The sequence below is a fragment of the Carcharhinus amblyrhynchos genome, chromosome 22 (assembly GCF_965287045.1).
Source record: "Carcharhinus amblyrhynchos chromosome 22, sCarAmb.v2.hapA, whole genome shotgun sequence".
Taxonomy (NCBI): Eukaryota; Metazoa; Chordata; class Chondrichthyes; order Carcharhiniformes; family Carcharhinidae; genus Carcharhinus; species Carcharhinus amblyrhynchos.
Window position 1 is genome coordinate 2,237,040 of NC_137345.1, and position 23,274 is coordinate 2,260,313.

At 45.5% G+C, this 23,274-nt stretch overlaps 1 protein-coding gene across 3 annotated transcripts in view; it reads left to right on the forward strand.

Moving 5' to 3' along the window:
- The window catches only part of LOC145356840 (tyrosine-protein phosphatase non-receptor type 22-like), a 101,954-nt gene that overhangs the window by 64,675 nt on the left and 14,005 nt on the right, over nucleotides 1–23,274 (forward strand). For all 3 annotated transcript variants that reach the window (XM_080209764.1, XM_080209765.1, XM_080209766.1), the window contains 5 exons: nucleotides 7,135–7,217; nucleotides 12,410–13,257; nucleotides 17,777–17,848; nucleotides 19,070–19,182; nucleotides 21,595–21,622. In XM_080209764.1, coding sequence (XP_080065890.1) covers nucleotides 7,135–7,217; nucleotides 12,410–13,257; nucleotides 17,777–17,848; nucleotides 19,070–19,182; nucleotides 21,595–21,622 — 1,144 coding nt within the window. The remainder of the gene's footprint in view (nucleotides 1–7,134; nucleotides 7,218–12,409; nucleotides 13,258–17,776; nucleotides 17,849–19,069; nucleotides 19,183–21,594; nucleotides 21,623–23,274) is intronic.

The following is a 23,274-nucleotide window of genomic DNA, read 5'->3' on the forward strand; positions in this document are numbered from 1 at the left end:
CCGTACATTTAACATGGCCAATCCACCTAACCTGCAATTCTTTGGAGTGTGGGAGGAAGCTGAAGTACCCGGAGGAAACCCACGCAGACACAGAGAAGGCGCAAACTCTACACAGACAGTAACCCCAAGCTGAAATTGAACCTTGGCGCTGTGAGACTGCAGTGCTAACCACTGTGCCACTGTTCATCAGTGAAGTCTGCAAGGAAAAACATCTCAGACAATTGCAAGGAAAATAATTGAATTTATTAATAGGAGATTTTGTACGATACTGGGGGAGGATGGAAAAGTGGTTGAACTAGGAGCAGGAATAATCCATCTGGCCCCTCGAGCCTGCTCCGCCATTCAATAAGATCGTGGCTGATCTTTTCATGGACTCAGCTCCACTTACCCACCCGCTCACCATAACCCTTAATTCCTTTACTGTTCAAAAATTTATCTATCCTTGCCTTAAACACACTCAATGAGGTAGCCTCAACTGCTTCACTGGGCAGGGACTTCCACAGATTCACAACCCCTCGGGTGAAGATGTTCATCCTCAACTCAGTCCTAAATTTGCTCCCTCTTATTTTGAGGCCTTTTCCTCTAGTTTTACTTTCACTCGCCATTGGAAACAACTTCCCTGCTTCTATCTTAGCCTCTTCATAATCTTTTATGCTCCGATAAGATGTCCCCTCATTCTTCTGAATTTCTATGAGTAAAGCCCCAGTCTACTCAGTGTCTCCTCATAAGCCAACCCCCTCAACTCCGGAATCAACCTAGTGAATCTACTCTGTACCTCCTCCAGTGCCAGTATATCCTTTCACAAGTAAGGAGACCAAACTGTACACAGTACTCCAGGTCTGGCCTCACTAGCACCTTATACAGCTGCAACATAATCTCACTGTTTTTAAACTCCATCCCTCTGGTAATGAAGGACAAAATTCCATTTGCCTTCTTAATTACCTGCTGCACCTGCAAACCAACTTTTGTGATTCATGCACAAGGACACCCAGATCCCTCTGCACAGTAACATGCTGCAATTTCTTTTACCATTTAACTAATAGTCCATTTTGCTGTTATTCCTATCAAAATGGATGACCTCACATTTACTAACATTCAACTCCATCTGCCAGACCCTCACCCACTCACTTAGACTATCTGTATCCCTTTGCAGACTTTCAGCGTCCTCTGCATACTTTGCTCTGCCGCACATCTTAGTGTCACCTGCGAATTTTGACACACTACACTTGGTCCCCAACTCCAAATCAGTGATGTAAATCATAGTGGTCCCAACACTGATCGCTGAGACACATCACTAGTCACTGATCACCAATCGGAAAAACACCCATTTACCTCCCACTCTTTGCTTTCTGTTAGTTAACCAATCCTCCATCTATGCTAATACGTTACCCGTCACACCGTGCACCTTTACCTTATGCAGCAGCCTTTGGTGCGGCACCATGTCAGATGCCTTTTGGAAATCCAGAGACACCACATCCACAGATTCCCCACTGTCCACAGTGCATGTATTGCCCTTTATGAACCCATGCTGTATCTTCCCAATGGGACAATTTATATCCAGATGTCTCGCTATTTTTTCCTTGATGATAGATTCAAACATTTTCCCAACTACAGAAGTTAAGCTAACTGGTCTATAGTTACCTGCCTTTTGTCTACCTCCTTTTTTAAACAGTGGTGTCATATTTGCTGTTTTCTAATCTGCAGGAACCACCCGAGTCCAGGGAATTTTGGTAAATTACCACTAGTGCATTTGCTGTTTCCCCAAAGCATTGGGCTTTGTCCAGGACAGGCTTGCATTTTGATTTGATTTGATTTATTATTGTCACATGTATTAGCTTACAGTGAAAAGTATTGTTTCTTGCACGCTACACAGACAAAACATACCGTTCATAGAGAAGGAAACGAGAGAGTGCAGAAGGTAGTGTTACAGTCATAGCTAGGGTGTAGAGAAAGATCAACTTAATGCAAGGTAAGTCCATTCAAAAGTCTGACAGCAGCAGGGAAGAAGCTGTTCTTGAGTCAGCCAGTATGTGACCTCAGGCTTTTGTATTTTTTTCCCAACAGAAGAAAGTGGAAGAGAGAATGTCTGGGGTGCGCGGGATCCTTAATTATACCGGCTGCTTTGCCAAGGCAGCGGGAAGTGTAGACGGAGTCAGTGGAAGGGAGGCTGGTTTGCGTGATGGATTGGGCCACATTCATGACCTTTCGTAGTTCATTGCTGCCTTGGGCAGAGCAGGAGCCCATACCTAGCTGTGATGCGACCAGAAAGAATGTTTTCTATGGTACATCTGTAATAGCTGGTGAGGGTCGAAGCTGACATGCCAAATTTCCTTAGTCTTCTGAGAAAGTAGAGGCGTTGGTGGGCTTTCTTAACTGTAGTGTCAGCATCGGGGAGCAGGGCAGGTTGTTGGGTGATCTGGGCACCTAAAAACTTGAAGCTCTCGACCTTTTTCTACTTCATCTCCATTGATGTGCATAGCAGTCTGATTGGGCGTTAGTTGTAAATAACGTGCTTTCTCTCAAAGTATCCACTCAGCTTCTTTGGGAACGTACAGCACTGGCAGGGTGCCAAGTGCTTATTTTTGTAATGCCTTCTATTTGTCAACTTCCTCCTTGAATGAGCTGCTGCAGAACAGCGCAGAGGGCTGTGGTTTTTGCACAGTGTGAGTCTTCTATGATTGGCAGGTTGACACGCACACCGGATGTGGTAAAACAGATGGTAAGCAAATAAACAGTTCTGCTGGAGAATCAGCCCTGTACTCAAAAGCTGAACATTTAGATTTTAACGAAAAAAACATGAAGTGGCTCTTCTGTTGAAGTCTTTACTTTAATCATTTTCTAACACTGAAAAAGATTTGCTATGGGGGTATGGCAAGGCGGGGGAGGGGGGGCGTGGTGGCTTGGGTAAAGCCAATGTGCTAAGATTGCATCACAGCGCTCAGATACAGAGAAGGTTCAGCAACTTCCGGATCAGCTCCTGGTCCGTGTAAGACCAAAATGAGAAGCAGTAAGTTATGTTTGCAACAATTAAATAACCCGTAAAATTCCCATCAAAGCCTTTTCAAACCTTCAGTCGGACGCACAGTTTACAACCAGCCAGTCAAACTCCAACCAAAGATTGGGATCTGTGAGTTGTTGAAATGAATCAGCTGTTTACAAAACACGGGAGATTAGGCACACGAGCGTTTCAAATATACTATTTCTTACATTTTTTTAAACTTCAATTTATTAGTTGCCAAGGTGTTGGGAGCAAGAGGAAAATGTACAGGTTTTGTTGGCGGTGAAGAAAGTCATCCATAGAGTTTATCTGCCTTCCAATTGGTGGAAAAAAACAAGTCACAACAAGAATGGACCAATCCCTGGAGGTCAGGAGTGAGGTGATGGCTGCAGGTCACATGATGAGACCTCCAGATAAACAACCAATCAAAGTTGGCATTCCTGGTGTAAAGGCCAATACCCAGTATACGTAGCACTCGTGCACTACTGTACCCCCAAACCCCTACACTGCTATACCCCAAAATCCCTACACAACTATACCCTGAGCCCATACAATACTGTACCCCCAAACCCCTACATTGCTATACCCCAAAATCCCTGCACAACTGTACCCTGAGCCCCTACAATACTGTACCCCCAAACCCCTACACTGCTGTACCCCAAAAACCATACAGTACTGTATCCTGACAGCCCTGCACTGCCGTATCCCAAAACCCCTACACTGCTGTACCCTGAAACCCCTACAATACTGTGCCCCAAAATCCCTACACTGCTGTACCCCAAAAACCATACACTACTGTATCCTGACAGCCCTGCACTGCCGTACCCCAAAATCCCTACACTGCTGTACCCCAAAAACCATACATTACTGTATCCTGACAGCTCTGCACTGCCGTACCCCAAAACCCCTACACTGCTGTACCCTGAAACCCCTACAGTACTGTGCCCCAAAATCCCTACACTGCTGTGCCCCAAAAACCATACACTACTGTATCCTGACAGCCCTGCACTGCCATACCCCAAAATCCCTACACTGCTGTACCCCAAAAACAATACACTACTGTATCCTGACAGCCCTGCACTGCCATACCCCAAAACCCCTACAGTGCTGTACCCTGAAACCCCTACAATACTGTACCCCAAAACCCTAAACTATTGTACTCCAAACCCTTACATTGCTGTATCCTGAAACCTCTACACTACTGTACCCCAAATCCCCTACACGACTGTACCCCAAAACCTCTTCACTGCTGTACCCTGACCCCTACACAACAATACCCCAAAACCATATACTACTGTACCCCAAAAGTGCTACACTACTGTACCCTAAAACCTCTTCACTGCTGTACCCCAAAACCCCTACACTACTGTACCTCAAAACCCTACACTATCATACCTCAAAACCTCCCCACTGCTGTACTCTGCAACCCCTACACTACTGTACCCTGCAATCTCTACACTACAGTACCCTAAAACCCCTACACTAGTATACCCCAAAACCCCTGCAGTTGTACCCTGCAACCCTTACACTACTGCACCTCAAAACCCTACACTACTGTCCCTGAAACCCTATACCACTGTACCCCAAAAACCCTACACTGCTGCACCCCAAAACCTCTACATTACTGTACCCTGAACTCCCTACACTATTGTACCCTGAAACCCATACCCCAATGTATCCCCAAAACCCCTGCACCACTGTATCCCAAAACTCCTACAATGCTGTAACCCGAAACTCCTACACTACTGCACCCCAAAAGCCCTACACTACAGTACTCTGAAATCCCTACTCTGCTGTAACCTGAAACTCCAACACTATAGTACCCTGAAACCCCCACACTATTGTATTCCAAAACCTCTACACTACTGTATCTTGCAGGCCCTACACTGGTGCACCCTGAAACCCTTACACTGCTATACCCCTGAAACCCTACACTTTTGTCCCCTGAACACCTACACTACTATACCCCAAAAAGCATACATTGAGATACCCTGAAGCCCCTATACTATTTTACCCCAAAATCCTGACAGTGCTGTACCCCAAAACTCCTAAACTATCAGACCCTGAAACCCCTACACTACTGTACCCCAAAACCCTGTACTGTAGGGTTTCTATGATTCTGTGAAAACACCCACCCTATTTTATCCCAAACCCCTTACACTACTGTACCCCAAATCCACGACAGTGCTGCAGTAGTGTAGCCTGTGACTGAATGTCCAGTGGCCATGATGTCATTATCCCAAATACAGTTTAATTGCACCATGTTTCTTTCTTTAACAGTTTGGATCTATTATTTTTTCTTTGTTTCCTTCTCCCTCTTTCCTTTGTCTCTTTCCTTAATTCTCTTCCTTTTATTCTTTCTTTCTTCCTCTCTCTCTCTCTATATATGTATGTGTATATATAGCTTTTCCTTTCCTTCTCTCATGATTTTCTTTTTTCTATTTCATTCTCTCACTTTCATTCTTCTCTTCCATTTTCTTCCCCTTCTCTGTCTCATTTCTTTCTCTTTCACTTTCTCTGTTTCTTTCCTTCTGTTTCTCATTTCCATCTCTGTTTGGCAGCTGGACTTGGCAACTGACCAAGAATGAACAACATTTTTGTGAATGTCTCTGGCAAGGGCAGCATCTGTTGCCTTCCTCAATGATCGCTGGCCTTGTCAGTGACACCCAGCTCCCATAAAAGAATTTATTTAAGTTGGTCTCTCTCGGTCTGCGAACAACCTACAGTGAAGTTCTTGATGTTGAATTGATTGGGATTCCCAAAATTCAGAACAGAATTTGGGGAGTTGGGAATAAGAAGGTGGGGGGGGGGCGTCTGGGGAACGTTTGCACCGCAAATCAGTATCATGGGAGGAGAGTGAAGCAGTAAAAATGGGCATGAGCGACAGCAGGAATGTTAATATTGGCACAGCAGAATGAGAAAGGGGTCAATGAGCCAAAACCATGATCCTGCCTGTTTCAGGGAACTCACAGGCCACTAAGATGAGCAACTTCAGCCCCTCATTCCTCACTAGGTCCAGCAGCCAAGATCCAAACTCAGTTTTGCTAATGTGCAATGCACAAATTCTGCATGCACAGTTCTCCTGTTTAAACTGCTTTCTCTTTAAGTGAGTACGGTTGATGCTGATTTGAACGGGTGGGTTTGTGAGCAGCTTGTCACTGAGGGTGTTGAGTGACTGTGGTTTCAGTCAGGAAGTCACACTGAAACTAAAACTGCAAATGGCATTGCTTACGGGAAGGCGCTGACCCAGTGCATCTCCATTCAGGCTATAGATGGTCTGCATGTAGATCAGAGAGAGAGAGAGAGAGAGAGTGTGTGTGTGTGTGTGTGTGTGTGTGTGTGTGTGTGTGTGTGTGTGTGTGTGTGTGTGTGTGTGTGTGTGCATTGAGTGTGTTTGTGTGTGTGTGTCTGTGATTGTGTGTAGCTTAGTTACAGGCAGAAACTTATTCTCCACCCAGTATTAGTTGACGTTTCTACCTGTGCTGCCGCTGCTCTGATCTCCTTTCATCCTTCTTTGTCCTCTGAAAAATACTTTTTACTCTTTCCCAGTACCCAATGAATTCTCACTCATCGTCACCGCTCAATCTCTTTCCTGCTTCCATTATTCGATTTGCTACAGCATAACCCACTGGCTCTTTTGGCTGCCCAGTGACAATGTCTCAGATGTTGTGTTTTTTTCTCACAAGTCTTCGCTGTAGAGCTTTATATAACCTGCATTCTCGAATTGAAACCTGACCTTGCCACTTGATCATTTGTCTGCAATTGATTTCAGAATCTCCTGGGTGTGAAATTGGTCTCTGCCAGTTGAAACATGCTTATAGCAAGTTGCCGGCTGATATTTTACCATGCTTAATCTTACCCTCACAGAACAATGGTTCAAACTTTTTTTTTGCAAACTCATTTTCCATTCATGCTGCCACATTCACTTGATTTGAAATTGTTGCCAGTATTTTACAGGTTAATGGAAAGTAACTCCAAGTGTGTAGAAAATCAGCTGCAGGTTCACTGCAAGCCTGATTCACATGGCTGGCATGAACCAATTTCACTCATGTTTGAGTTTCAATAAATCCTGTGCTCAGTGATGTCGAAGAGGCTGGATTCACTCATGGTTTGATTTTGTGTTTGTACTCCAACAGGCTAATGAGCCATGCATGGCGTTAGAGGGACCTCAACAACTGTTAAGCCCCATCCCTGTCTCGGCAAACTCATCACATCACAGGTAACATATGCATGGTGCCCAATAATATGGATCATAGGCCTGTAACTTACTGTGATATGTCAGTATTTCCCTATCTCTATAACCTCTTCCAGGCCTCCTATTACTCTGGAATTCTCCAATTCTGGCTTCTTATCCTTCTGCAGAGCCCATCACCCCAACTTTGGCAGTCATGCCTTCAACTTAGACACTAAGCTCCCTCGGTCTCAGTCCTCCTTAAGTCCCCTATCTTTGACTACAACCTTTGACCTGTTTTAATAGCACTTTATGTGGCTTGCTGTCAAATTTTGTTTGATAATGTTCCTGTGAGTTAATTATATTAAAGGCACTATATAGATACCAGTAACTAGTAATGGAACCAATGAATCAGTCATGGAAATCAGTCAATAGCAAGGCACAGAAGCCTTTAGGTTAGATTGTCTTCTACTTTCACACACAACCTATGTTGTGTTTGTTGGCAACATTCCAACCGCACGTTACAGCATGAAACACTGACCCTCCCCCCCCAAAACCTCACTCCATTAATCAAATGGACTCAATCCTGCCAGTCATGTGGCAGGGATTCGCTGTAGTCGCTGAATAGTCGGTGCTTTTTGCCACGTTGACAATAAACACGAAAGTCAGCTTTTCAGTTAGTGTCTTATCAACAGAGCTGGATAAGGCAGTCATGCAGCAGTTATTGGAGACACTCAGAAATTCATCAAACAACAACCACTTTGAACAAAGATTAAAGCACAAACATAAAGAACATGATGGAATAGTGTCCACGCCAGAGTGACACACCCCTTCCCACATAGACCTGAATCCATATTTGCATTCTGAATGAAGATAAATATCCTCACTGTTAGAGACCTGGATAGGCTGACCTTAATCCTAGCAGCTCCACACAGCTTCATATCGTTTCTGAATACATGCTTAAGATTTTGAGGACAAAACCTCATGCATTGGCCGGGAACACAGCTGTTTAACAAAGTGTCCTTACAAGGTTGCTTTCAATCACGCCTCAGATGCTTCAAGCTAATTTCATGCTGTACCTGTCCTGGGAGTGTTTGATGGGGACAGTGTAGAGGGAGCTTTACTCTGTATCTAACCCCGTGCTGTACCTGTCCTGGGAGTGTTTGATGGGGGGACAGTGTAGAGGGAGCTTTACTCTGTATCTAACCCTGTGCTGTACCTGTCCTGGGAGTGTTTGATGGGGACAGTGTAGAGGGAGCTTTACTCTGTATCTAACCCCGTGCTGTACCTGTCCTGGGAGTGTTTGATGGGGGGACAGTGTAGAGGGAGCTTTACTCTGTATCTAACCCTGTGCTGTACCTGTCCTGGGAGTGTTTGATGGGGACAGTGTAGAGGGAGCTTTACTCTGTATCTAACTCCGTGCTGTACCTGTCCTGGGAGTGTTTGATGGGGGATAGTGTAGAGGGAGCTTTACTCTGTATCTAACCCCGTGCTGTACCTGTCCTGGGAGTGTTTGATGGGAGACAGTGTAGAGGGAGCTTTACTCTGTATCTAACCCCGTGCTGTACCTGTCCTGGGAGTGTTTGATGGGGACAGTGTAGAGGGAGCTTTACTCTGTATCTAACCCCGTGCTGTACCTGTCCTGGGAGTGTTTGATGGGAGACAGTGTAGAGGGAGCTTTACTCTGTATCTAATCCCGTGCTGTACCTGTCCTGGGAGTGTTTGATGGGGGACAGTGTAGAGGGAGCTTTACTCTGTATCTAACCCCGTGCTGTACCTGTCCTGGGAGTGTTTGATGGGGACAGTGTAGAGGGAGCTTTACTCTGTATCTAACCCCGTGCTGTACCTGTCCTGGGAGTGTTTGTTGGGGATAGTGTAGAGGGAGCTTTACTCTGTATCTAACCCGTGTGTGTACCTGCTCTGGGAGTATTTGATGGGGACAGTGTAAATTTGACTGGAGCCCAGTTTCATGGGTTTATGCTAAAATGGGCCAGCATCATTTCCTGCCTGTTAATTGTGTGGTTAAGTTTTATGGCTTGGGTGATTTTATTACTCTGTGACCAGGCACAGTGTATACAGCTCAGAAACACCTTCTGCTGCCTGCGTCTCACGCTTTGGGTATTGCACAATGCTACCGACCAAGTATAAAATTGACTCCACAATCGATAATCTTTCCTTAACCCAAAAGTTAAACATTTGAATCAGGAAGTAGCGTCAAATTTGACTTCAGTCGATGAGTTGTGCATTTTAAATGAAAATGTTATTGGTCAGTATTTTTTGAGTTTTCAGATGAGCTGAATGGCAGGTGGAGCCTAACTTTGATCTAATTCAGTGTTCAGACAGACATCTGGAAATTGATTCCCAGATGCAAAAAGTAATCAAAAAGGGGATTGAAATGTTGGCTTTTATCTTGAGGGAGGCTGGAATACACAACAGAGAACCTTCATTCAATCTAACTGGAGCCATGCATTCATTTTTAGACACTGCATGTCCGGAAGGATATAAAAAGTAAAAAGTTACAGTTTATTTATTAGTCACAAGTAAGGCTTGTGCAATGAAATCATTGTGAAATTCCCCTAGTCACACCGTCTGGCGCCTGTCCGGGTCAATGCACCTGACCCACACATCTTTCAGATTGTGGGAGGAAACCAGATCATCCGGAGGAAACCCATGCAAACACGGGGAGAACGTGCAAACTCCACACAGACAATGACCCAAGCCGGGAATTGAACACAGGTCCCTGGCGCTGTGAGACAGCAGTGCTAACCACTGTGCCACCGTGCCACCTGCCCTGTGGAGAGGCAGCGTAGATATGAGGATATTTACTGCCTTGAGTTTTGGAGATTTGGGGATGAGATCATTAAGGTGCTTAACTTGATTTAGGGATTAGGCAAGAGAGAAACTATTTCTTCTGATGTGGGGAGCTCAGAACAAGGAGACAGAACCTTAAAATTCAAGACAGGTCATTGATTTACACCCAAAGGAATCTGGAAACCTGGAATGTTCTAGACACAAAATAGGGTGTGGATTCTGGGGTACAATCCTGAGCTTTCAAGATAGTGATGCATCGGGTTTTGTTCAGAGAAGGGACATGGAGCAATGCAGGCAAGTGGATTTGAGGTACAGATCAGCCATGGCAGGACAATGTTGGTAAATGTGAAAGCGTTGATTTTGGTAGGAATAACAGCAAAATGGATTATTATTTAAATGGTAAAGAATTGCAGCATGCTGCTGTGCAGAGGGACCTGGGAATCCTTGTGCAACAATCACAAGGAGTTGGTTTGCAGGTACAGCAGGTGATTAAGAAGGCAAATGGAATTTTGTCCTTTATTGCTAGAGGGATGGAGTTTAAAAACAGCGAGGTTATGTTGCCGTTGGATAAGGCACTGGTGAGGCCACACCTGGAGTACTGTATACAGTTTTGGCCTCCTTACTTGAGAAAGGATAGACTGACACTGGAGGGGGTGCAGAGGAGATTCACTAGGTTGATTCTGGAGTTGAGAAGGTTGGCTTATGAGGAGTGACTGAGTAGACTGGGGCTATACTCATTGGAATTAGAAGAATGAGGGGAGATCTGATAGAAACATATAAGATTATGAAAGGAATAGATAAGATAGAAGCAGGGAAGTTGTTTCCACTGGCGGGTGAAACTAGAACTAGGGGCATGGCCTCAAAATAACAAGAAGCAGATTTAGGACTGAGTTGAGGAGGAACTTCTTCACACAAAGGGTTGTGAATCTGGAATTCATTACCCAGTGAAGCAGTTGGGGCTATCTCACTGTATGTTTTTAAGGCTAGGATAGATAAATTTTTGAACAGTAAAGGAATTAAGGGTTATGGTGAGTGGAGCTGAATCCACAGAAAGATCAGCCATGATCTTATTGAATGTTGGAGCAGGCTCGAGGGGCCAGATGGCCGACTCCTGCTCCTATTTCTTATGTTCTTGACAAGTTCCAGTTGCAGAAGGACGTTCTGGTCCTATGTAAGATTGTTCAATCAGTTTTGGTGCCACTACTAATGTTCCTTAGAGTTTCAAATCCTCCATGTTTGTCTTGGAGTGGATTTCAGAGCCACAGCACTGCCCTCAGACAACTATGGATGGGCAATAAAAGCTGTCCCAATAATGAATAAAAAAAAGTTCAGTGAATTTCATTAGCAGGGCAGACAATGCGACACCACTTTTGTGAAAAAGACAGCAACATTTATACATCCTCACCTGATGTTGCTGTGACATTTCCACATAAATAAAAGTGAGCGCCATTATCCTCCATGTTACTTGGCAAATGCAATATCATGTGGATTTTGTCACTTTGGTGGCAAAAAAACAGGAAGTAAGATTATTATCTGAAGGCTGGTAGTTTAGGAAAAGGGAAGGTGCAACCTGACCTGGGTCTCAGGGTGGAACAGTCGCTGAAGATTGGCATATAGGGACAGCAGGCAGTGAGGAAAGCTAACGGCACGCTGGACTTGAAAACAAAAGGATTTTGAGTGTAGGAGTAAGGATATCTTGCTGCAGTTGTACTGGGTCTTGGTGAGGCCACACCTTGAGTGTTGTGTGCAGTTTTGGTCACCTAGTCTGAGGAAAGATATTCTTGCTATTGAGGGAGTCCAGTGAAGGTTCACCAGGCTGATTCCCGGAATGGCAGGACTGACATATGAAGGGAGACTGGATCATACTGGGTTTGTACTCACTGGAATTTAGAAGAATGGGAGGGGATCTCATAGAAACAAATAAAATCCTGATGGGACTGGACAAGCTAGATGCTGGAAAAATGTTCCCGGTGTTGGGGAAGTGCAGCATCAGAGGTCATAATCTAAGAATAAGATGTAACCCATTCGGGACTGAGATGAGGAAGAACTTCTTCACTCAGAGAGTTGTAAACCTGTGAAATTCTCTGCCACAGGAAGCTGTTGGGGCCAGTTCAATATGTTCAAGAGGGAACTGCACGTGGACCTTGTGACTAAAGGGATCAAGGGGTATGGAGAGAAAGTGGGAGTGAAATACTGAAAATGCATGATCAGCTATGGTCATATTGAATGGTGATGCAGGTTTGAAGGGCCGGGTAGCCTACTCCTACACTTATTTTCTATGTTACTTTAAAGTGAATTCTTGGGCCAAAATATTCACAATAATTCAATGAACGAAGAAATGAAAATGATGTGACACAGGAATTTTGTCCATGATAACTGACTAAAAGTCCTTTGCAATTTTCCTCAATGCATTATCCTTACCTTTACAGCTCACCAAAAGAGGAAAAGAGTTTGAGATTCGTGGAACAAGTGATTCCCGATTTACAAACCTCAGATCAACACACAGAATTTGGTTTTCGCCCCCTTGGACACGAGCAGTCTTACAGATTAATAGGGGATTTGAACAGTAACCCTAATGCGTATGGAAATGTCTCAGGGCCCCAGGACCCCTCCTCCTGCAGTACAAGATTCCCCCCAGAGAGCAGGCCAGAAAGACAGCTGAGCATGGACGTTGAAGGGACACCGTGGGGGGAAGTGTCCCAGTACTCAGCAAGACTTCCTCCGGAGGCACAAGAGTTTACGAGCAAGACCCCCCTAACCAGGGCCAAGTCAAATCCCTTTTCTACCACCAGTCATGAAATCGAATATCTCACAGAACCAGTTAAACAGTGTAACCCCTTTGCTTCTCTGGAAGACCTGCTAAGTTCCTCTTCAAGTGGATATTCTTGGTCTAAATCAAACAGCTTGCCAGCTGTAGGGAAAACCTGGAGCCCCTGTCACTGGGAATCTGCTCAGGAAGAGAATAGCGACATTGTCGAAGATCCAGACAAGGGATACTTCATGCATCTCAGTTCCCCTGTCCACTTCCTCTCCCCTTATTTTACTGAAGATCCCTATTTCTCACCTCCAAACTCGGCACAATTCCAATCCCCGGATAACAACGCTCTCTCCTGCCTGGATGCTCCCTGCCATTACCTCGATAATCTGATTCTAGCTGGTTGTCGGTCTGAGAATGAATACAGTGAGTTACCACCTGTCCCGGGTTACGTGGAACCTCCTCTGGCCCAGCCACTGGAAGAGGAACGTCGACACAGTGCTGCTGAAGCAAAGAAAAATGGTAAGTTCGAATCTCAACACTGCCAGATTTTTTGATTTGTATTGTTAAATATTGTATTGTCCTGATTAATAAGGGGATCAGGGGTTATGGGGAAAAGGCAGGAGAATGGGGATGAAAAAAAATCAGCCACGATTGAATGGTGGAGCAGACTCGATGGGCCGAGTGGCCTAATTCTGCTCCTATGTCTTACGATCTTAAAGCAGTTTGATTGCCCCAACTGGTTCAACAATACCTTTCAGAGAGGGAAACCTGCCAATTTTACCTCCCCTGGTTTTAGTGTTTAGTAAGTGGTCTCACAACACCAGGTTTAAGTCCAACAGGTTCATTTGGTGTCACGAGCTTTCAGAGCACTGCTCCTTCATCAGGTGAGTGGAGAGTTGGGTTCACAAACAGGGCATATATAGACAGAAGCTCAATTGCAAGATAATGGTTGGAATGTGAGTTTTTACAGGTACAGATGATGTGAATGGAGAGAGGGATTCTACCAACCATCCTGGCTTGAGATAACTCACACCTCTTTATCCTGAGAATATCCCTCGTGATACCAAATAAACCTGCTGGACTTTAACCTGGCTTTGTGAGATTTCTTACTCTGCCTGCCCCAGTCCAACGCTGGCGTCTCTACATCCTGCTTTAAAGTCGTTGACTCTTAGATGTCCTCAGACACAGCTGAGCAAATCAGCCAAAACATTGCAATACCGTGGAAGCAAGTTAATTACACAGATCACAAAGGTGTCAGTTGTGGGTAACACTCTCACCTTTCTGAATACAGAGGGCGACAATTGTGAAATTTGAATGCTTAATCCAGGCTGACACCTGCAGTTTTAGGCCAGAATTTTACTGGCACGCCTGCCCGATTCCAGGAACGAGTGAGGCTCGGTGATATCCAGCGCCGTACCCAGAGTGCGCTATGTTGATAAATTTTAACCAAATGTCTGCTCTCTGAGCTGAATGTTAAAAAAAAAATCCCATGCAACTGTTTTGATGAAGAACAGAGGTGTTTTCTCTAGTGCCCTGGTAAATATTTATCCCATGACCAATATCACTGAACTGTGGGAAATTATAGGGTTGTAAAAGGCACTATACAAATGCAAGTGGCACGGTGGCACAGTGGTTGGCACTGCTGCCCCCAGGGAGCGGTGTTCAATTCCGGCCTTGGGTCACTGTCGATGTGGAGTTTGCACGTTTTCCCCGTGGGTTTCCTCTGGGTGCTCTGGTTTCCTACCCTAATCCAAAGATGTGCAGGTTAGGAGGATTGGCCATGCTAAATTGCCCCTTAGTGTCAGCGGGATTAGCAGGGTAAATACGTGAGTTGTGGGGATAGGGTCTGGGTGGGTTTGTGTTCGGTGCAGACTCGATGGGGCTCTTTCTGTGCTGCAGATTTCTGTGATTCTGCTATGAACAGAAAGTATCCCTCATAGAGCCGCCAAATCTCGTGACACAATTTGATTTGATTTATTATTGTAACATGTATTAACATACAGTGAGAAGTACTATTTCTTGCGCGCTGTAGAGACAAAACATACCGTTCATAGAGAAGGAAATGAGACAGTGCAGAATGGAGTTAGGTGGTTGGGTGTAGAGAAAGATCAACTTAATGCAAGTTAAGTCCATTCAAAAGTCTGGCAGCAGCAGGGAAGAAGCTGTTCTTGAGTCGGTTGGTACGTGACCTCGGACTTTTGTATCTTTTTCCCAACGGAAGAAGATAGAAGACTGGGCCTGTACTCGTTAGAGTTTAGAAGGCTGAGGGGGGATCTTATAGAGACTCACAAGATAATGAAGGGGCTAGATAGGGTAGAGGTAGAGAGATTCTTCCCGCTTAGAAAGGAAAACAGAACTAGAGGGCACAGCCTCGAAATAAGGAGGGGGGGGTGCTGTTTAGAACGGAGTTGAGGAGGAACTTCTTCACTCAAAGGGTGGTGAATCTCTGGAATTCTCTGCCCGTTGAAGTGGTGGAGGCTACTTTGTGGAATATACTTAAGTCACGGGTAGATAGGTTCCTGATAGACAAGAGGATTAAGGGTTATGGGGAGAAAGCGGGAAAGTGGAACTGATCCACTTCAGATCAGCCATGATCTTATTGAATGGCAGGGCAGGCTCGAAGGGCTAGATGGCCGACTCCTGCTCCTATTTCTTATGTTCTTATGTTCTTAGAATAGAGAATGACCGAGGTGTGTGGGGTCCTTAATTATGCTGGCTGCTTTGCTGAGGCAGTGGGAGGTGTAGACAGAGTCAATGGATGGGAGGCTAGTTGAGGGGAGGAGGTGGGTGGATCATCCCTTTAAGGTAATGCATGTGTGTGAACAAATATATATCGGGATAAGAGCAGGAGACCCCTCAGGCCAGCTCCACCACTGGCTAAGATCATGGCTGAACTTTGACCTGAACACACTCCTGCCTGTTCCCCATATCTTTTGATGCCCCAAGAGATCAAAAATCTGCCCAGCTCAGTCTTGAACATGGAGACTTAGGACAGAATTTTACCAGCACATTCACCCAAGGTTCATACAATCCTGCCCAAGGCTAATGGAAAGTGCCTTTCTTTGAGCCTCATCTGCCCCCGGAATTGGGGCAGGCACGGCGGTAAAATTCCGGCCTAAAACTGCAGACTGTGCTCCAGGTACGGACTCGACAAAGCCCTGTCCTGCAACAAGACTACCTTGTTGTTGAACCCCAGCCTCTTCCTAATAAAGTGCAAAAGAATTTGAAACCCCACTCTCACCCTGTATCACCGCTCCCCTTAATTCACTGAGAGATCAGAAAGCTATCGATCTTAGTTTTGAATATAATCAATAATGGAACATACACAAGCCTCTGGGGTAGAAATTTCCAAAGATTCACAACACTTTGTGTGAAGAAATGTCTCCTCATCACAATCCTAAATAATTGATCTCTCATCCTGAGACTGTGCCCATGTGTTCTAGATTACCCAGCCAGTGGAAACAATCTGACAGTGTTATTTGTCTAAATTCCAATGAATACAGGCCCAATTACTTCATCCAAGATCAATCATCTCATCCCAGGAACAAACCTTCACTGCCCGGTCACCAAGGCTTGTATATCCTTCTTTAAATGTGGAGACCAAAAATGCACGCAGTATTCCAGATATTACCGCACCAAAGCCCTGTACACTCGTAACAAGACTTCCTTGAATTCCGCTGCCCTTGTAATAAAATACAAAGGGTTTTTAAACCCTGACATTGTAGCCTGGGTTTTCACTGAGTCTGGGTCGCTCAGGAGCCCATTAGAAATGGCGGGCAAATCCCTATTCTGGGAATCCCAATCCCATTCCTGGGCTATCTGATTTTTGGGAGTGCTTTTAAAAGGTGTGGGCTTGTTCGTGTCAAAAGCCCCCAGGCGGTACTCCTGACCTGACCAGCTCCATTGCGGAGGTAGGCATCTTCTGTTACTCCACAATTTCCATGGAATCAGGCCAGGATTTTAAAGAGTCGTGGTTCACTGTCTCTCAGAGGAGCTTGCATGATGAGACCTGTTGAAAGAAAAGCTGAAAGGTCCTCCCCATGTCCCCTATGCCAAGCTCTACCCTTTCACCCACTTTGTACACCCCCCTCATGCTCCCTATTTCAAGCTTTCAGCTTCTATCCATTCCCTATGACCACTTATTTCCCCTAAGCTAAGCCCATCTTTTCCACTCCCTATTGCTCCTCATGCCCCTCTGTCAAGCTCTGCCCTTCCACTGACTTCCTATGGCCACTCACTCCCCCTATGTTAAGTCCAATCTTTCCACCCCCTACAGCCCCTCACACCCCCATATCAAACACTGCCCTTCCATCCATCTCATTTGTCCAATCTGTGGCCCTTCCATGACCGTTGGCCCACTCACTATCCACTATCTAGAACCAATGAATCTTATCGTGACAATTGAATGTGTTAAAAATGCTTTATGTAAAACAAATAATTCATTCATAACTTTCTACCGTGTTTTTAAAACATCAGTTCACTTAGAAGGCAATAAATGTGTCCAATTATCCAGACCCTTCAGAATATCAATAATGAAAGCCACTTAATGCAATATGAACAAACATTGTGAAATCGAGAGTAGAGATCAGAGAACCTGAGCTGCCAATCAAACAATGTTGTCTTTGGGGCCCAGCTGTTTCAACAGTAGCAATGGATATCTGTACTCTCAGCCAAGCCTCATAAATGTGCACATTCTGAATGCAAGTCTTCTTTCTGTTGTCATTTCCTGATTCTCCATTATCACTCACTGCAGACCTGTAATCACCAATAATCTACATGCCCTTAACCTGCCACGATGGAGGGGTGATGGGGATGAAGATGGAAGATTTTGGGAATGGGATGTGACCCAGTAGTTGTTTGGTATGGCATCCTCCGAGTGTACACGACTCACTAAATTAACTGGTAGTGCAGGCTTAGCTCAAATGGTCAAAACCATTGTGGTTTGTGCAGTTTTCAGAGATTTGTGGTGATACTTCAATGGAAGGCCTTTGGTTAAGTGTTGACTAAAATTAATCTCCTTCAATTTGGTTTTTTTCAGATTCCGATGAAGATATCCCTCCTCCTCTGCCTGAGAGAACTCCTGAATCCTACATCCTCGCGGATGACCCTGGTAAGTGGATTTCTCACCTCTCCGGAGGGGGCCGGTTGCAGCTTGTTACAGCTTGCAACAGGAACAACTGTGCGATAATTCGTGTCACAGGAGTCCAGACCACAAGCCAGAAAGATCTGGAATGATTGGACTCTAATTTACCCCAACTAATACAGAGAAGTGTGAGGCCATTCACTTTTGGTGCAGCAGAATATTGTTTTAAAGGCGTGAAACTTTTAAATGTTGATATTCAGAGAGATGTGGGCTCACTTGTACAAGGAACACGCAAATCTAGGATACAGTTACAGTGACTGATGAAGAAGGCAAATTTTGGCCTTTATTGCAAGGAGATTGGAGTACGGGAATGAAGAAATCTTGTTTCAGTTGCACAGTGCTTTGGTGAGATCCATACCTGGAATAGTGTGTGCTGTTTTGGTTTCCATACTTAGGGAAGGATGCACCTGCATTGGATACGCTACATCAAGCATTCACTAAATTGCTTTCTTGGTGGAGAGGGTTGTCCTCTCGTAAGAGGCAAAGTGAATTGGGTCTCTATTCTCTGGAGTTCAAAAGAATGAGAAATGAAACTCTTGGGGCTAATGGGATTAAGAGATATGGGAGGGGGGGAGGCAGTATCAGGATATTGAATTTGATGATCAGCCATGATCAAAATGAATGGCAGAGCAGGCTCGAAGGGCTGAATGGTCTCCTCCTGCTCCTATTTTCTATGTTTCTATGAGGCAGCATCTATGAGGCTTGACAGGGTAGGCGCTGAGAGATTGTTTTCCCTCGATGAGGTGTCTTGAACAAGAGGTCAGAGTTTCAGGATCCAGGGCCAGTCAGTTAGGACTGAGGGGAGGAGAATTTTCTTCACTCAACAGGTTGTGAATATTTGGAATTTTCAACCCCAGAGGGTTGTAGAGGCTCCATCACTGAATAGATTAAAGGCCGAGACAGGCAGATTGTTGGTGTCTCAGGGAATTAGGGGAGTGGGCAGAAAATGGAGTTGAAGCTCAAGATCAGCCAGGATCATATTGAATGATGGGCCGAATGGTCTACTCCTGCTGCCATTTCTGATATTCTTTAGTGAGAAACTGCCTCACAGCCGGTGGTATCAATGCTCAATAAGATAGGACAAAAAAGTAGTCCTGTGCCACCAGTGCACATTTTGTAACTAAAACTATTCCTGTACTGACAGGAAGCATGGTTAATCATTCCCTGGTTCACTCTCCTCTGATACAGAGCCAGTGCCAGCTCCTCCACCATCTCGGAAAATTGGAACATCTTCAGAGTGGAGTGGATCCACCCAGTCCAAGACCTTCGTAGAATCCACGAATGTGAAGACACGGAGTAAGGTAATGGACACAAACTCCCAAGTCAACATTTAAATAACCGAAGGCAACAGGATTGGGCAAGTAACCTGAGGCCATTCCAAACGCCTGCACAGCAGATTTGGAATGCTTGTGTTAGTTTCTTGTGGGTGTAAAACAGGGGCAACCCTGACTGATTCAGTTACCAGATGTCCAGTGCCCAATCTACAGCAGAGATCAGACCACTGTGAAAATCTTTAAGCCATCCCTGGCAGCCTCCCAGACAGGAGTTGGGCTTTCTCTCGCTCAGTGAGAAAGTTTAACGCCTGTTCAAGGACTCCTGAGAAATGAGTTTCGATCAGCAGAACAGGGAATGGCCCAGTGAGCGTCTCAGCCTCATCACATCTGACCAATTCAGGCCTCGCTGGGTGATTGTCATTCACTCCAGGAAATGTTTGATGAGACAGTGTAGAGGGAGCTTTACTCTGTATCTAACCCCGTGCTGTACCTGTCCTGGGAGTGTTTGATGGGGGGATAGTGTAGAGGGAGCTTTACTCTGTATCTAACCCCATGCTGTACCTGTCCTGGGAGTGTTTGATGGGGGGACAGTGTAGAGGGAGCTTTACTCTGTGTCTAACCCCGTGCTGTACCTGTCCTGGGAGTGTTTGATGGGGGGATAGTGTAGAGGGAGCTTTACTCTGTATCTAACCCCATGCTGTACCTGTCCTGGGAGTGTTTGATGGGGACAGTGTAGAGGGAGCTTTACTCTGTATCTAACCCCGTGCTGTACCTGTCCTGGGAGTGTTTGATGGGGGGGATAGTGTAGAGCGAGCTTTACTCTGTATCTAACCCTGTGCTGTACCTGTCCTGGGAGTGTTTGATGGGGGACAGTGTAGAGGGAGCTTTACTCTGTATCTAACCCCGTGCTGTACCTGTCCTGAAAGTGTCCAACTATATTTTCACTATTTCAGTGATCCCCCATTTAACCCTACAGCATCTCCGATTCTAAAGCTCAGAGCACCTGCATCCTATCCAAACTGAGGCATATCCACCCATTAAATCAGATCTCATTGGCCATCATTGATTTATGTGTCCTCTGGTGTTCTGCATTCAAACTCCCTCTCTGCATTAATCAATCCATCCCCATCCACCTCCAAATGTCACTGCTGCCTTTAGCTCCCATCTGACATGTTGCATCATGTGGAAATCCCTCCCTTAACCCTCTATCCACTCTGTGTAGAATTCTGCCTTGGCCCTGCCGGCAGGTTCGATGCCGGGCGACAGGGAAGAATTTGGCAGGACTGCAACAATCAGCTTCCAGCCGGTTTGAATTTCCCACGGGATCATCTGCTGGTGCCCATCCTGATGGATCAGGAAAGCTACTGGAAGCCGGCATGAAGCTGTTTTGCTTCCCGCTGGTGGATGCAGGTGAAAGCCCTGCCAGAATCCTCCTGTCCGCCCTCCTCCCACAGACAGGATTTCCCACAACACCAGCAGAAAACACACCTGTCCAGAACACATCTGGAACAACATGGTGTGCAGATGTTCAGATCCACCCAAAGAATGCCTGGGGCTGTCTCCAGAGTTTGTGATGGAGGCCGCCAGCAGCACTGGACCCAGGAACACCACAGCAGTGGGAGGGGAGAGCATTTACAGGTGGGCCTTCCCGATTCAGTGTCACCGAGGAAGTTCATCTTCCGATCTCGTGCACTCCCGAAAATCCATCTTTACTTTCAGGAGGTCCATCTTTTTTCTTCGATAACGGGTCAGTGATGTTGGGCGTGTTTTCAATATGACACACGGATATGACATAGAAACATGGCAGATAGGAGCAGGAGGAGGCCATTTGGCCCTTCGAGCCTGCTCCGCCATTCATCATGGCTGATCACCCAACTCAGGAGCCTAATCCTGCTTTCTCCCCATAACCTTTGATCCCATTCACCCCGAGTGCTATATCCAGCCGCTTCTTGAATACATTCAATGTTTTGGCATCAACTACTTCTTATGGTAATGAATTCCACAGGCTGACCACTCTTTGGGTGAAGAAATGCCTCCTGACGGTGGATTATGTCCCATCAGCCCTTGTCCGCCTCGGAATATGGTGCAAAACAGCTGTTGCGTAATTAATGAGGGCGGTGCTGGAAGATACACAGACGTGGGTTCCTGCTGGCCTCTGCAATGGGAAAAACTCCAAGTTCCTGCCCCCACCTGGAGACTTATTCCCAGATGAGAGAATTCCATGCACTGTTTCTCCCCAGTCTTTGAAAATTACACTCTATCCAGCACCTCCCCTTAACGTTACACTGTACTTTCTCTACACCTACCTGAGCTTCCTTGTTCAATCTATCCACAGGATAATAACACTAATATTTGTGGAAAATTCCATTTATTTCACTGTGTTGTTAGCAGATTGATAAAGTTAAACTTACGATTCATTGATTTGTCTTTTTTTTTCAGAGTTTAAAGTTGAGAGCCTTTAGGTTGGGTGAGTGTTGTAGATAATTATTTCGTTCAGCTTTTCTCTCTTATCATCCTTGGGTATCCTGTTGCGTCAGCAGGACTGACCTATCAGAGGTGGCGGCATGATGGCATACAGTCAGGAGGGAATGTTGACGGCATGGTGGCACAGTGGTTAGCACTGCTGCCTCACAACACCAAGGACCCAGGTTCGATTCCTGGCTTGGGTCACTGTCTGTGTGGAGTCTGCACATTCTCCCCGTATTTGCATGGGTTTCCTCCAGGTGCTCCGGTTTCCTCCCACAGTCCGAAAGACTTGCTGTTTAGGTGCATTGGCCACACTAAACTCTTCCTCAGTGTACCCGAACAGCTGGCGGAGTGAGGCGACTAGGGGATTTTCATGGTAACTTCATTGCAGTGTTAATGCAAGCCTACTTGTGACAAATAAACTTTATCTTTTACTTTATTTACCCTGGGAGGGAGTTTTCAACATTGACTCCGTGCCCCAGGAAATCTCAAGGCATCAGGTCAAACCTGGGCAAGAAAATCTCCTGCTGGTTACCACCTGTGCCAAACTGTAAAAATTGTGACTCGACTAATCATATTGGTATCTTATAAAAATGCCAGAAACTTTAGTAACTTTAATTGTGAGTAATTCTAGTAATTATTAAGTGTGTCAAAAATTTGTAACCACATTAATAAATCTAGTAAGTGTTCAGAGTCATTGGGCAGAATTTTCCAGTCCCGCCGCCACGGGATTCGTTGCGGGCAGAACACAAACCATGCAGAGGTCTGTTGACCTCGGGTGGGATTTTCCAGTCTTGGCCAAGCACGGCTGGAAAATCCTGCCCATTGAGTCATTGCAGCATAGAAGGAGGCCATGCAGCCCACTGGGACCATGCTGGTAACCGAGCCATTCTAGTAACCACGCAGGTGACTTTAAGTTAAACTTTGGGATTTCTTTTGGGCTGTTGGATTGGATTCGGAAGAAAGAGGTGCTTCTAAACTGGATCTTTTAAAAATCTGTAAGATTCAGACAAGTTTCTCTGAGCAGAGTGAGAGGGCCAGTCACAAAACCTTCCAAACTTACGACCACCACCAATTCGAAGGACAATGGCAGCAGCCGCATGGCGACACTACCTGCAAATTGCCCTCCAGATCACTCGCAATCCTGACTTGGAACTATATCGCTTTTCCATCACTATCTCTGGACCGAAACCCCCGAACTCCCACCCTGCCCTGTAGTTGTATCTACACCGCACGGACTGCGGGGAGCTCACAAACGTGGCTCCACAGCACCTTCCCAAGGGAAGGTAGGAATGGGCAGCAGATGGCAGCGTTGGTAGTGATGCTCACATCCTAGTGATTAGTTTTTCAAAATTTATCACAGCATAATTGATGTATCTTTTGTTGTTTAAAGGACATTTCTAGTCGTGAACACACTTGAGTCAAGAATTTGTTTTGCTTTGAATCTGTTTCGGTGTCACTGCTCTTTGCAACTCTCCCTGGTATTAATTTTCAGATGATCAAATATTTTGGAGAGGGTTAGTGGGTGAGGGATGCTCAGCTAATGGGCAGAATATTCCTGAAAAAAGGCAGTGTCAGATTCCATCTGAAAATCGGTGAGTCTCTCCCCAGGGAAGCAGTGCCATTTTTAAAAGGCACCCCAATCTCAAATTA